Source organism: Triturus cristatus, chromosome 1_2, assembly GCF_964204655.1.
Source record: "Triturus cristatus chromosome 1_2, aTriCri1.1, whole genome shotgun sequence".
Taxonomy (NCBI): Eukaryota; Metazoa; Chordata; class Amphibia; order Caudata; family Salamandridae; genus Triturus; species Triturus cristatus.
Window position 1 is genome coordinate 302,385,821 of NC_140580.1, and position 15,906 is coordinate 302,401,726.

The window sequence follows — 15,906 nt, forward strand, 5'->3', positions numbered from 1 at the left end:
AAGATAGGGGGCTGAGATGAGCCTAAAAATAGGTGGCTGAGATGAGCCTAAACAGCATCCTCAATAATGTATAAGTACCAAAGGAAGGGGCGAATGTGGTCAATTCTTGTGAAGCCACAGCCACCTTTAATTGGTCATATGCCATAACAAGGTCCAGCGGCCTAAATTTCTTCGCTCCATTGAGAGAGCTCAGCATTTTGCTGATATTAGGTGGAGGCTCGTGGTCTATGACCACAGCCTTATTTAGCTCCCTCAAAGCCACGCATAACATAGCCTCACCATTTGCCTTACTCGCCATCACTACTGACGCAAGCGTTTCTGAGGCTTCTGTTTCCTGGATTATGCCATTATCAATTTAATTTGTCTAATTCTATCTTCATACTCTCTTTGACTACCAAATGAATACTCCTAACCTATTGGTTTCCTAATGGTTGGTTGTGCATTGGCCTTAAGTTTAATCATGTGGACAATTCTTGAGACACCCTAACTCCTTTTTCATGTATTTAATTTATATGTGATATGAACCTTACGATCTGTGATCAGGTTTGACATTATATGCCAATAAAAAGTAATTTAAAAAACCCTTTGAGTGTTCATGAGTCTTAGCTATCGTCACAACTTCATGCAGACGGGGATTGTCTTTTTGCCACATGGTTTCTTTGGCCTTTTCCAACAAACAACCCAGCATAAACCGGTCCCTTTAACACTCCTCATTGGAGTCACTAAACCCACATGTAGAAGCCAACCTGCGCAACTCAGTTATGTATTGCACTACTGTCTCACCTTGCCGTTGTGTTTTCTTCCCATTATCATAACATTCAAGAACTGTGCATTATGTGGGACGATAGTGCAAATCGATTTTCTTTAGTCATATCTCATATTCATTCAGATCAGCCACTTCATCGCCCTATAACTCAAGTAGATGTTCAAATACATCTTGTCCTTCTGGACCCAGACAGTGTAATAGTAATGAGGTCCTACATTCAGCGCTTAGGAAAGTTCCACACACCCTCGCATAATGGGTGAAGACCTTCTTCTACTTGATCCACTGTATAGTGAGGCCAGAAAAAAAGGAGGGTGGTGACATTGTGCATGACCCCAGAACCGGTGCCTATGGCATATCAGCAAACACACCGCCCTTCCAAGAAGGCATCCTCCTGGTGGATGAACCCACAAGTGCAGACAGGCTCTAGACCAAAGCACTAGCAGGTAATTGGCCAACTGGTGCTGTACAAAAATATCTTTATATATAGCATGTTTTATGTTCCACTGATGATCAGTGTGTTATTATCATAAGATGTGTTCCGGTTTTGTTTCTTAGGGTTCTACTGAATTGGTGTTTTCTTCTGGCAGTGACCTTAGACTAAGACCTATCTGGAGAGTGCAAATTGTACGGTTATTGCTTGTTATAAAAGTTATGACAATATTTATTGGCTTAATGTTTCTCTTTCAACAATGTATAAGACATTTGAGAACTTGGGTATATCCTAGTGATATCATCGACAGTTCTTGGTACTGGGAAGTTCTTCAGAATCTGGTGTAGCATGTTGCCAATTCTCTTTGCTGTTGAAAAACTGATTATTTCCTCAATACTCTAATTTTGCATGTATTTACAGTGACCATTTGATTTTCTCTGAGAAAGATAATTCAAACCCAATGGCATAAGAGGAAAATTTGTCCTTCCCACTGTTATGGCCTTGAGGTGAATGTTTTTTCAGAACTCCCACTACGTGGAGTTGTAATTGGACCCCGAAAACCAGAGGCAGATGTTTTGAGGGTCAGTGATCAACATCTGACCCTCACAACCTCTGCATGGTTGGAAGCCTGACCTTTTGGGGAAATACATAGCAGCACTGCACCAAAAATGTTTGAGAAAAAAGTGTGAAGTACTCCTAAGAGCAGTGTCAACGAAATTTGCACCTTTCAGTTAAATGCATTTAATTTTCAAAATGAGGAAATTCGCCCTATGAAATGTTTTTACTGTTATGTTCTTTCACACAGTGTAGTTGTTGGCCTGGTGACAACCGAAATCATGGAAGTTCTACGGCCCGCCCTGATTTCCATTGAAGGGCGTATTTACAGGAAGAACCCCATCCGAGAGCAGGCCTATCAGGATGAGGACGACGACGAAGACTTCTCTGCAGGTAAAGCTCTGTCTCAAGAACAAGAGAAGACATGAATATGAGCATAGTAAAGGTAAGTCACCTCGACGAGCTCCGACCCCCAACGGAATTGTCGTTGGAACCAGAGCTTGTGGTGGTTTTCCCTTCTAAGCCAGTGCTGCCAACTGACCTTGAGCCAGGGCCATTGCCTTCTCCACTACCACTTCAGGATGACAGCTACTCTGAGTTCCACACTTCAGGTACAGATCTAGCATTCTTCCTTAATGCTATGTTGAGGTATTCAGAAGAGCTATTGTCCCCACTTTTGGGGCCCATGTGAATGATGGGGGTGCCTTCCACTTGTGAGACTTCTCTCTGTGCACATATCAAGGAGGAATGAACAACACCTTAATGAAGAACTACAATACAGAGAGGAACACAAGCCATGGTATGAAGAGACCATTCATGGCCTCTTTGCCACTGATTCAAAAACCCTGGATGGTGAATAACCCCCACCACCAACAACATTTTTTCCAGATACGTACCAGCACCTAGGTCACAACAGTGAAATAGATACCTCCTCAGAATTGGAGATGTGTAGCCCTTCAGGGGCTTCCTCTGCCAGAACATGTTTCCTACCATGCAGTAGTGAGAAAAGCAGCACAAGTCTTGGAACTAGCTCTCCCACTATAGAATCCAAGTCTAATATTCTTACTGAAGTTGTTCAGTCACCAATCCTTACACCAGAACCTCTTCTGCCTTTCAATGATGCTCTTTTGGAGACAATTTCAGCGACTTGGGATAGGCCTGCCACATCTACTGTGAAGGCCTTCTTTAGACGGTACCAGCCTGCTACTGGAAGCCCCCTCCTTCCTTCTTTTCAGTTCATCCCTCTCTGAAAAGTTTGGTCGTTCAAGCCACTTTTTCCACTAAGTTTTTTTAGCTTTTCATGCTGCCCTGACAGATGGAGAGTCTAAAAAAACTTGAGACTGAGGCCAATTAGTGTTCTTGGTGGGTGGTTTATTGTTAAAGTCCCTCAATGCTTTCTGACTGCTTCGCCCATGCCCATGAGACATGGTTAACCTCGTGACACCCAATCTAAAGCAACACCTGCAGGGCCATTTTTCAGAGTTGATCATATTATCTAGTCAGGCTTGGATTCAGCAGACCCTGTAGCCAGAGTCGTGGGATCTTTGCAATCACTCAGACGTCATGCCTGGCTTAGTACATGGCAGTACAAAAGGGGGTGGTGATGGACGGAGCATCAGAACCAATCAAACACTCACACCCAGTCAACAGATCTGGGTTTTATCCATCACCATTCTTTAGCCCACTCTGCCACCCCAGTTCAGACATGGCCATATGCAAATCAGTCTGACCCTGTGCCTCATGGGAACAGTCCAGCCCGAACTGCCAAGCCATGCCTTCCCTGGACCAGAAACAAGCTTCCTAGGACCGGTTTCTGGCATTTCAGCCGTCTTCAGCCAGGCTTGCTTAAATCCAGTGGCAAAGTGAGCAAGGGACTCACGTCTGAGCATACCCTGCCAACGTATGGCGAACAAAGCAGTACAAAAGGGGGTGGTGATGGACGGAGCATCAGAACCAATCAAACACTCACACCCAGTCAACAGATCTAGGTTTTATCCATCACCATTCTTTAGCCCACTCTGCCACCCCAGTTCAGACATGGCCATATGCAAATCAGTCTGACCCTGTGCCTCATGGGAACAGTCCAGCCCGAACTGCCAAGCCATGCCTTCCCTGGACCAGAAACAAGCTTCCTAGGACCGGTTTCTGGCATTTCAGCCGTCTTCAGCCAGGCTTGCTTAAATCCAGTGGCAAAGTGAGCAAGGGACTCACGTCTGAGCATACCCTGCCAACGTATGGCGAACAAAGCAGTACAAAAGGGGGTGGTGATGGACGGAGCATCAGAACCAATCAAACACTCACACCCAGTCAACAGATCTGGGTTTTATCCATCACCATTCTTTAGCCCACTCTGCCACCCCAGTTCAGACATGGCCATATGCAAATCAGTCTGACCCTGTGCCTCATGGGAACAGTCCAGCCCGAACTGCCAAGCCATGCCTTCCCTGGACCAGAAACAAGCTTCCTAGGACCTGTTTCTGGCATTTCAGCCGTCTTCAGCCAGGCTTGCTTAAATCCAGTGGCAAAGTGAGCAAGGGACTCACGTCTGAGCATACCCTGCCAACGTATGGCGAACAAAGCAGTACAAAAGGGGGTGGTGATGGACGGAGCATCAGAACCAATCAAACACTCACACCCAGTCAACAGATCTGGGTTTTATCCATCACCATTCTTTAGCCCACTCTGCCACCCCAGTTCAGACATGGCCATATGCAAATCAGTCTGACCCTGTGCCTCATGGGAACAGTCCAGCCCGAACTGCCAAGCCATGCCTTCCCTGGACCAGAAACAAGCTTCCTAGGACCGGTTTCTGGCATTTCAGCCGTCTTCAGCCAGGCTTGCTTAAATCCAGTGGCAAAGTGAGCAAGGGACTCAAGTCTGAGCATACCCTGCCAACGTATGGCGAACAAAGCAGTACAAAAGGGGGTGGTGATGGACGGAGCATCAGAACCAATCAAACACTCACACCCAGTCAACAGATCTGGGTTTTATTCATCACCATTCTTTAGCCCACTCTGCCACCCCAGTTCAGACATGGCCATTCCCATGAGGCACAGGGTCAGACTGATTTGCATATGGCCATGTCTGAACTGGGGTGGCAGAGTGGGCTAAAGAATGGTGATGGATCAAACCCAGATCTGTTGACTGGGTGTGAGTGTTTGATTGGTTCTGATGCTCCGTCCATCACCACCCCCCCCCCTTTTGTACTGCTTTGTTCGCCATAAGTTGGCAGGGTATGCTCAGACGTGAGTCCCTTGCTCACTTTGCCACTGGATTCAAGCAAGCCTGGCTGAAGACGGCTGAAATGCCAGAAACCGGTCCTAGGAAGCTTGTTTCTGGTCCAGGGAAGGCATGGCTTGGCAGTTCGGGCTGGACTGTTCCCATGAGGCACAGGGTCAGACTGATTTGCATATGGCCATGTCTGAACTGGGGTGGCAGAGTGGGCTAAAGAATGGTGATGGATCAAACCCAGATCTGTTGACTGGGTGTGAGTGTTTGATTGGTTCTGATGCTCCGTCCATCACCACCCCCTTTTGTACTGCTTTGTTCGCCATAAGTTGGCAGGGTATGCTCAGACGTGAGTCCCTTGCTCACTTTGCCACTGGATTCAAGCAAGCCTGGCTGAAGACGGCTGAAATGCCAGAAACCGGTCCTAGGAAGCTTGTTTCTGGTCCAGGGAAGGCATGGCTTGGCAGTTCGGGCTGGACTGTACCCATGAGGCACAGGGTCAGACTGATTTGCATATGGCCATGTCTGAACTGGGGTGGCAGAGTGGGCTAAAGAACGGTGATGGATCAAACCCAGATCTGTTGACTGGATGTGAGTGTTTGATTGGTTCTGATGCTCCGTCCATCACCACCCCCTTTTGTACTGCTTTGTTCGCCATAAGTTGGCAGGGTATGCTCAGACGTGAGTCCCTTGCTCACTTTGCCACTGGATTCAAGCAAGCCTGGCTGAAGATGGCTGAAATGCCAGAAACCGGTCCTAGGAAGCTTGTTTCTGGTCCAGGGAAGGCATGGCTTGGCAGTTCGGGCTGGACTGTTCCCATGAGGCACAGGGTCAGACTGATTTGCATATGGCCATGTCTGAACTGGGGTGGCAGAGTGGGCTAAAGAATGGTGATGGATCAAACCCAGATCTGTTGACTGGGTGTGAGTGTTTGATTGGTTCTGATGCTCCGTCCATCACCACCCCCCTTTTGTACTGCTTTGTTCGCCATAAGTTGGCAGGGTATGCTCAGACGTGAGTCCCTTGCTCACTTTGCCACTGGATTCAAGCAAGCCTGGCTGAAGACGGCTGAAATGCCAGAAACCGGTCCTAGGAAGCTTGTTTCTGGTCCAGGGAAGGCATGGCTTGGCAGTTCGGGCTGGACTGTTCCCATGAGGCACAGGGTCAGACTGATTTGCATATGGCCATGTCTGAACTGGGGTGGCAGAGTGGGCTAAAGAATGGTGATGGATCAAACCCAGATCTGTTGACTGGGTGTGAGTGTTTGATTGGTTCTGATGCTCCGTCCATCACCACCCCCTTTTGTACTGCTTTGTTCGCCATAAGTTGGCAGGGTATGCTCAGACGTGAGTCCCTTGCTCACTTTGCCACTGGATTCAAGCAAGCCTGGCTGAAGACGGCTGAAATGCCAGAAACCGGTCCTAGGAAGCTTGTTTCTGGTCCAGGGAAGGCATGGCTTGGCAGTTCGGGCTGGACTGTTCCCATGAGGCACAGGGTCAGACTGATTTGCATATGGCCATGTCTGAACTGGGGTGGCAGAGTGGGCTAAAGAATGGTGATGGATCAAACCCAGATCTGTTGACTGGGTGTGAGTGTTTGATTGGTTCTGATGCTCCGTCCATCACCACCCCCTTTTGTACTGCTTTGTTCGCCATAAGTTGGCAGGGTATGCTCAGACGTGAGTCCCTTGCTCACTTTGCCACTGGATTCAAGCAAGCCTGGCTGAAGACGGCTGAAATGCCAGAAACCGGTCCTAGGAAGCTTGTTTCTGGTCCAGGGAAGGCATGGCTTGGCAGTTCGGGCTGGACTGTTCCCATGAGGCACAGGGTCAGACTGATTTGCATATGGCCATGTCTGAACTGGGGTGGCAGAGTGGGCTAAAGAATGGTGATGGATCAAACCCAGATCTGTTGACTGGGTGTGAGTGTTTGATTGGTTCTGATGCTCCGTCCATCACCACCCCCTTTTGTACTGCTTGGCTTAGTACATGGGCTTCTTGTCGGATGTCCAGACTACACTCTTGGTTTTTTCCTTCGATGGGTCAAAGTTGTTTGGTGAGAAGCCTGTCTCTTTGCTGGAGCACTTCAAGATAAGCAGAGCAGCTTCACGCTCCCTAAGCTTACAGTCACCTCAACTTGACTATAGGCATTTCCGCAGGTTTTAATGGTTCCCGCACAACTTCAGTTTTCCATCCGCCTCCACAGGCAGTCATCCATAGCAACCTTCTTCCACCTCCTCCTCCTCCTCTCCCAGGAAGCCACTCTAGTTCAGCCATATCAACTCATTTGAGAGTGGTGGGAGACCATGTGTTTTTCTTTCTGAACGCTTGAAAGCCCATACATTCAGACAACTGGGTCCTTCATATTGTAGAAAGAGGTTATGCCCTACCCTTTCACCAGACTCCTCCCCCACCTCCTACCACTTACCTATCAGAGAGAGAACTATGTACTCATCCTTGAGCGGCAAGTGACAGCCTTAGTACTGAAAGGAGTAGTGGAGTTGTTGACAGAGCAAAAAATTGCTCTGATTCACTTGCTTTCCTCCCTTCCTATCCCTTTGCAGTTGATCAGTCCAGATCTTGTCAGACAATATGACAGCAAATGGGGGCAGCAGAGTTGTGTGTTCTCTGTCGGAAAGCTCTGTGACTCTGGTCGTAAGCTCACCAGCATGGTATCTGATCGGTAGAACATAATTTGGTGGGCTCTCGGAACAGCGGAGCCTACAGCCTAATTTGGTGTCACCTTGGCCACCGAGAGTGGTGTCTCCAGCTGGAGGTCGTTCAGAATTCCTTCACCCAAAGGGGCACTCTCCGGGTGAACTTGTTCATCACTCATCAACACAAATTGCCTATATTTCTGTGCCTTCCAGTATCCACTGCAGAGAGTAATGGGTGTGTGTTTTGCTTGAAATAGAATTTTGCACTTCACTACAACTTTTCTCCCTTACCCTCGATTCTACTGGGCCTGGGCCCAAGTCACTCTTTCTGGTGGATATTCTATCTGCCTGCTGATTCCTCACCATCCCACCCTCCTCCCTGTCTTGAAAGATGCTGTTATGTATATGTTTTTATTTACTTTTTTAAACTTTGGTGGGCTGTTTAAATTGCGAACCGTGCATTGCTGAAGTGGACCATTGAGCTTGCTTGTCCTTTTCCTTCTTGGTTTAGGTCACACCCCCTTGCTTCACTGCTTCTACTTGTAACTGATCAGAGTTCACCCAATAAGAGGCCCTATCATGCTTGGATTACTGCCACATAATTTATATTTTCCTCAGCAAGAATATTACCACGCTATGAAGACTATCAAACCAGGCAGCCCAAATAACCCCAAGTGTTAGAAATGAAAGCCTCCACTGAAAGCACTCCACTGGCTTCCAGTTGATTCTAGGATCAACATGAACATCCTTTATAAAGTCCACAGAACTCAATCTGTCAAAGCCCCAGAATATTTACAGAAATTGACAACTTATTAGACATCTGTCAGCCAGCCTCCGCACTACTGATCAACCAGTGGTCCTTCTAGAAGATTAAACATGGTGGTCAATTCCGAGTAGTCAAGAACCTAGACTATAGAAGACATTCAATTCTTACCTGAAATCTAAACTCACTTTCAAGCAGCTGAAAACTAGCCTATTTCAGTTTGCTTTCAGCTGAATTCTGATTTAGTGGTCGTGATGAAGCACTTCGTACATAGATAGTAACCCTTCTTATTGGACTCCCATCTATTTTGCACTAGTCGTCTGTTGCAGCCTCAGCATTCTGAAATAACCAAATAGCTACACTCTGTGTTTTACAAAACACTGTCAAGAAATCAAAAATAAATCAAGAAGGTCTGAACAGTTGAAAGTCCACAGGACTAACAGAGAGCTTAAATCACGCACAACTCAACATAAAATAGTTCAAACACATAATGAAATATTTCATGAACAAAAATTAAACCATACACAGCTATGAATTGGCGATAGAAAATTGAGTCCTAGTCCTTAATTTTGAAAACAAAGGGGAGCCAACATTTGATTAATATATTTATCCAGACTTCTTCGGTATACCAGAGCCAGGGGTTGGGGTGTCAATTCTTAATCAGGAAACAGAAAGGGACAGAGGTTGTGTATTTCCAAAAGTAAGTTCTCTACGTGCCAGCACTGCCTCAGTCAACTCCTTAGGTTAAAAATGGTCGACATGCTTCAAACCCCACACATCAGGGTTCTCCTCAGCACCAAGAACTGGTGGGCTACTTTTTTGTGGCGGTGCATCCCACTTAGTTATGGTATTATTGTTCATTCTTTAGTGATCGTTTTCAAGCAATTTGTTTTGAAGAAACCAGGGGGATTCGTGTAGAGCCTGTATTGTATCACACCTTACTGGTTTTCAGCATTCAAGCAGTTTGGATTGAAAGTGGTGAGCAATCAATCTGTGTTTTTCCTTTGAGGTTTCTTTGCTGCTTTTCTGATTTGGCCATAGTCACTCCCTCAGTTAGACCTCTGGGTTCTGAGGTTGTGTCCACACTTCCTCAAGGTGATGTATAATAAGGACGCTAGAGGCACGTGATCTGCTTATTAAAAACATTTGAAAAACTACTGCCTTCATTTTGCAGACTACAAGGAAGAGTTCTTCTGAATATCTTGAAGAGAAATGGGTACCTCAAATGAAAACAGTAACACCGATAAATGATTTCCCCGCATTACAAGATTTGTTTGGCCCCAATTCAGTTGTTTTGGGCTTTGATGTATCTTATCCTGGCAATGATGAGGGTGATGGTAGTGATGTAAGGAATGCACATCCTTGTAAGTATTCCATTGAAGGGTTATTACTTGATTCACAAAATGCAAGTGCCCTCTTCTGAAGTGGTGAGAAAGTCTACTAAGACTTTAGATACTTAGCTGCATGGTGAACATCAAAACTCTGATCTCTTTACTGAGATTTTTCGGAAAAACAATCTGTGGAACCTCTCTAGCCTTTTCAGCGAGACTCTGGACGTCACTGTAAAATCAGTCCTGGAATAAGTCTGGAACTATTTCTTTCAGGGACAAAACGCAGTTAGGAATTATAGACCTGCTCCTTCAGGTAAGAAGCTGCCGACAGAAGCTTAATAGGCAACCTCACAAGATCCCTCCTCAAATTTTTCAGACATGCAGATAAAGAGACCCTGAAGATGTAGACATCACAACCAAATGTTGTCATCATCATCTACTCCCTGCATCAAAACCTTTCTCTTTGGGAGTTCCACCTCTGACCTCAGTAAGGAAAAGGCTGTCTTTATTTGCCAGAAATTGAAATAGATTAATTCGGACCATTGGGTGCTCCAGATTCTGTAAAAGGGGTTTACTCCCACCACCTCTTTCCCTCCCCTGTTCCCTTACCACAAACATTTTGATGAAGTAAGTGGTAGCTGTCTTTCGGGAAGGGAGCTAAAGAAACATTTGCAAGGTCCAAGTAAAAGATCTCTGTTCAGTGAACTTTGTTTCTCCTCAGAAGGCAAGAGAATTAAGACCAATTGTAGACCTTCAGTTTCTCAACAGATGTTTATATAAAGAAATATTTAAGATGATTATTTTAAAGTTCTTTCAGACTGCATATGTAAGATTGGATGCATCAGTGGATCTCCGCAATGCATACTTTCATGTTCCAATCAGGAAGTGTAACAGGCAGTGTCGAAGTTTTTGGTGAATTAATAATTTTACCAGCTTGCAGTTCTACATTTTATTGGCCTTCATAGTATTTACAAAGATATCGGCAGCAGTGGTAGTCCACCTTAATCATGAAGTAATTAATCATTGTCCATAATTGGGTGATTGGCTGTGGTGATTTTTCCACAATTACGATCATGGCACCTAGAGACGGTGATCTTACTCGTATAAAGTGTGGGATTCGCAGCCCACAAGACTAAACCGTATAAATCTCCTAAACACAATTAAAAATTCATTAGTCGATTCTGAATACAGTGTTTTAGCTTTCACCCTCTGGAAAGAGTGAAGAATATTCAGAGGATGGTTTGATTTCAGGGAAATTAAGTCCAGCTACAAGCTTAGTTTTACGCCTGTAGATCTAAAGGCATCTTGTTTTACAATGAAGCCATACAAAAATATGGTCACTGCAGTGGACTACTCACATACAGAGGAACAGGTTTATAATCATCTAGAAGATTCAATTGAAATTCCACATATTTGATTTAATCTGGTCAGTTTGTCAACACAAACGTCTATAATAGCTTTTAAGCCCCCTTGGCTTAGAGTTCCCTAGTTTTGTATGCTTCTCTAATAGCTTGGGATGAAGATGATCTTTTGCAATTGGCCTTTTCCTCAAGAAGACCCTTTTGTTACATAAGCATGATGCTTATTATGTAGTAGAGTTTCTATGAGGGGCGAATTCTCTGGCAGATATGCTATTGATGCGACGGACGAACAAACTTCATTATACAAACCTCGCAACCTTTACCACAAATGCAATTGAAATTTGTTAGCAATGTGTGCACATCTTTTTATTAGCTTCTGATAGGACAGGTGCTCTTCACATTCAGGCGTCAATTAATTTTGCGGTGGCCACATTCTTCACCCAAACATATGTGCTCTACATCTTTGTGCATAGAACTTGAAGTATAAGCACTTTCACAATTTTTCCTACTTCTATGAAGTTAGTGGATGGAAGACTGCCTGCAAAATCGTTTTTTCTCCCAAAATGTAGTGTGCGTTTTTAGGTCTGGCTGCAGTACTTTATGTGATTGACAGAAAAAGAGCATTCAGAAGCATTACTGAGAGGTACTTGGCTCCACCCACGTTTATTGCCTTGGGGGCAGTATTTGATTGGGCAGAAGTTGTGCACATCCTCTGAAAAAGAGTGTTTGTATTGCTCTTTTTGTCTTTTTGTCAGGTCCCACGGAGTAAACGTCATATCATACGTCAACAACACCCAACTCATTCTCTTGCTATCTGCATACCCCTCCACCACCAAGGTCAACTTCCACTTATGCATGACCAGCGTCGCCCACTGGATGCGAACTATCTGCCTCAAACTCAAAACCAACAAGACAGAAGTACACATCTTCAGAAACTATGCATCCCCGTGGAACGACTCATGGTGACCTGTGGATTTGGGACCCACTCCCACTCCCACAGAACAAGGCAAGAATCTCGGCATCATACTGGACAGAAAACTAACCATGAGAAACCAGATCAACGCAGTATCCTAAGCCTGCTTCCCCATTCTCCAAATGCTCGTGAAAATCTTCAACTGTGTCCCAAACAGCACCAGAAGCACCGTAAACCAGGCCCTTGTCACCAGCTGCCTGGACTACGGCTACACGCTGTACATGGAAATCACCTCACACCTACTAAAGAGACTACAGACCATACATAACTCAGCCGTCAGACTCGTCCTTGATCTTCGAGAGGGGCCCATATCACCCCACACCTCAAACTCCACTGGCTTCCTGTCCACCAGAGGTGCCAGTTCAAGATGCTCATGCACACTTACAAAACCCAGACAATCAGCGACTGGCCTACATTAATTACCGTCTGAATTTCCACCGGTTCTTCAGGCAACCACGCTCTACTTTCATCTCCTTTGACCACACCCCCCACATCAACTGAATCAAGAGCGGCAGACGCTCCTTCTCCTACCTGGCTGCCAAGTCCAGGAATAGCCTCTCCCACCACTTCCGGACCTCTCGCTCCCTACAGGACTTCAGGAAGCAGCTGAAGGCATGGCTTTAAGACTAACCCCACCCAGCATCAAAAAACCCCAGTGCATGGATACCCTCACGGGTCAAAAGCAGTGCTTTACCAATCCATCTTGATTGATTGGTTGAACAATGCTAATACGGATTCCAGCAGAACTGAGTTGGGTATAGTGCCACTTCAAGGGTTGAGGCTAAGCCTGATTTGCTTATTGTCTGAAGCTATGACAAAGGGAATATGCCTTCCTTATTGATTGTGAAAGGCATTTATTAAAGCCAAGAGGTCTTTATGTGGGGATGGTTATTACACTGTGTTAGAATCTGTAGACATGTATTCTGTTCATGGAATCTCACAGATCACTGTAGGAGGTAAGAGTTTTGGTGTTAGTTACTGTGGTATCCTGCATGTCCGAATTCCCTCTAAGACTGGTCTGATGCCTGAAGTTTGTGATGTAAAACCACGGAATGTTACCTCTCCCCACTTCCAGGCAGTGAAAGATTGCCCACGAGAGTAGATCAGGAGACTGTGCAATATAAATCTACCTCTTGGTGGGATCTTCACCGCTAACTTGTGTTTGGATTTAGCTGTTATGTTCTGATTGCATGCCTGATGCCATGTGGGAAAACGTATGCTTAATACTGTACGCCCGAGTTGGTTTTGGTGACAAGCCAGTGATAAAGGCTGTAGGCCTCATTAGTTCTCTGGTAAAATTATGTGAGATGGCACAGATCACATCTGTTTAAAATAAAGTGCTATGACAAAGGTAGTAGAATTGGGTTATTTATTATGAAAAGCATTTGGTAAAGTCAACAGGCCTTTAATTGTGGATTTTTTATTAAATACCATATCAAGTGCAGCCACTGCGCCATCTTGGAATGATATTGTCCATAGCAGTGCTTTCCAAACTGTGGGTAGCTACCCAGTAGTGGGTCGCAAACCGATTTCTAGTGGATGGCGAATGTCTTGGTCTATATGTATGCAATATTTCTCTGTACACCAGTGCAAAGATATGAACAATGTTCCTAAGCCCAGTTTTACAACAAACCCTTGCAAGTATTCACAAGCAAGACTCCAGGTGAACCTTCCAGTGTGTGTTGCTGCTGTGTTTTTTTTTGTTTTGTTTTTTAACATTACAAAGCCTTTACAACAGAGAATGTGCTCTAAATACGTGATCATACATAAACATAGCATTTGTGTTTGAATTTCACACATAAATTAAGAAATATGGGCGTAGCCCCACTGCCAGAGCTGCTGACTTTGGATCTGGGGAACCAGGTTCTAGTCCTGGAGTTGGCTCAACATCCTTTTTGTTCTGGCAAATGTTTTAATCTCCGGTGCTTAAAATAAAAAGACACTGACCTGCGTAATGGATTCTGGTGCTCATGGGAAGTGCTCCAATATACTTGAGATGTGTTTGCGCTATATAAAACTGCAAACTATACATATTTGATAAAATCACTGTTATCCCTACCAAGATTTCTCAGAATCCTTGCGATTTTTAGTGAACAGTTGCCAATGTCTAGTGCCACAATCTTAAAAGTGTTCCAGCTCCAGTGCACTTTGCCATCTGCCACTTTTATGGGAAGATGTGTGCTATCGAAGATGGTGTGGTCATGGGGGTGGCGTTTATACAATAACAATTGCTGGTATTACATTAAAAAAATCACCCCACCTCTTGTCAATTAAAGCTAGGTGGGTCAGCAAAGTTTGTTGTTCTAAAAATTAGGTTTTGGTTCTAAAATGCTTGGGAATCGCTGGTCTATAGCGTACGATTATGTATTGTTCTAAGACAACCAACACGTTTCTTCTAAATGTGGCGGCCATGTTGGAACTTTAAAAACAATGGTACAATGTACAATAGCACAGCAAGACTGCCGCCTGCTGCTAGTTTCACTTTTACTTTTTATTGAAAACATACTGTTTAGCCACAGCATGCTTTCTTTCTTGTACTTTGATTTTTCTGATTTATCTTGCATTTGCTCTTTGAGCTTTTATGTGTGTTTTATTGTGGATGGGGCTGTGGGTGAATGCAAGAATGTGTCAGTGGGTGGAAGAACAAATGCATGATTGCAAGGATAAGTGTCAGGGTGAATTTATAATGATGTATTGAATGCCTAATCTCAACAATGACTCAGGAAGTACTTTTCAGATATAAGCCAGACCGATTACCATTGTCAATGTTTCTACTGCATGATGTTTTCAAAAGGATTTGGATCCTTTACAAGCATAGATGGTGCATATTCTTCTATTTGCAGTTGGCCTGGCAGAAACAGGTCTATTTAGGAGCACTGTAAAACGTTATGTAGAAACAATATCTACTTGTTTATTTTCACCTGACCTCTCGGATTTACAGTTCTCGCAAAATACGTTTCTTTGAGTTCCCTTTGTCATACCACTATACGATTTTACACTTTTCTTTTGAGGCACCACTTGGAGCCCCTTTATTCTTGTCGTTCTTTTCAGTTTAAGTAATGTGTACGGTATCCTTTTTGCTTGCTGGAAGCTGAATTACAAGCGTTATCAGGATCTCCTGCTTTGTTTTTTTCTAAAGATAAAATATACACTTTTTTGCAAATTTTTATTGAGTTTTGCACAGTATGACACTCTGATAGTACAGCAGTATATATAACAGTTAACCACAATACGAGCAAGTAAGATATAATAGGACAACTACTCAAAGAAGAAACATAAGCGTAAATACAATGAGGTGTGAGGCCCAATCCAACTGTCCCAGTCACTTCCCCCATATGCAACTGTGCTTCAAAGGACAACCCCAAGCTTCATTCACGGGTCTCTCCTACTGTGTACTCCAGTCCACCCCCATCTCCATTGCGACAGAGTGGGAAGGGGGTTTTCAGCAGGCTGCTATATCTCGCGTTGCCACCATGGTGGCTGCTCCTAGGAACGCCCGGTCCGCTTTTGAGCCCCCGGAACCCTCCATGACTCCCAAGCAACAGCATCAGAGGTGAAAGGTTTACTTCCTATCCCAGCATGTCCGTCAACTCCCTCACTACAACGGCCCAGAATTCCTGAATCCTCGGGCACAGCCAAACCATGTGGTAGAAGTCAGTGGTGGCATGTGTGCAGCGGGGGCAGGTAGGTTCGGAAAGGAGGCCTGCACGGTGCATCCTTGCCAGTGTGAGATAGGCACAATAAAGATAATAAGTCTGGATCAGATGCAGCTTGGAGGAAATTGTAACAACCATAGTCTCCATTATTGCATTCCGCCGATCATCATCTTCAAGGGGAACCAGCA

General features: G+C 44.8%; 1 protein-coding gene across 2 annotated transcripts in view; it reads left to right on the forward strand.

The window, feature by feature from the left end:
- ASCC1 (activating signal cointegrator 1 complex subunit 1) overlaps positions 1-15,906 on the forward strand; it is a 727,350-nt gene that overhangs the window by 12,659 nt on the left and 698,785 nt on the right. For both annotated transcript variants that reach the window (XM_085603842.1, XM_085603843.1), the window contains one exon: positions 2,002-2,144. In XM_085603842.1, the coding sequence (XP_085459968.1) occupies positions 2,033-2,144 (112 nt within the window). In that variant the 5' untranslated portion in view covers positions 2,002-2,032. The remainder of the gene's footprint in view (positions 1-2,001; positions 2,145-15,906) is intronic.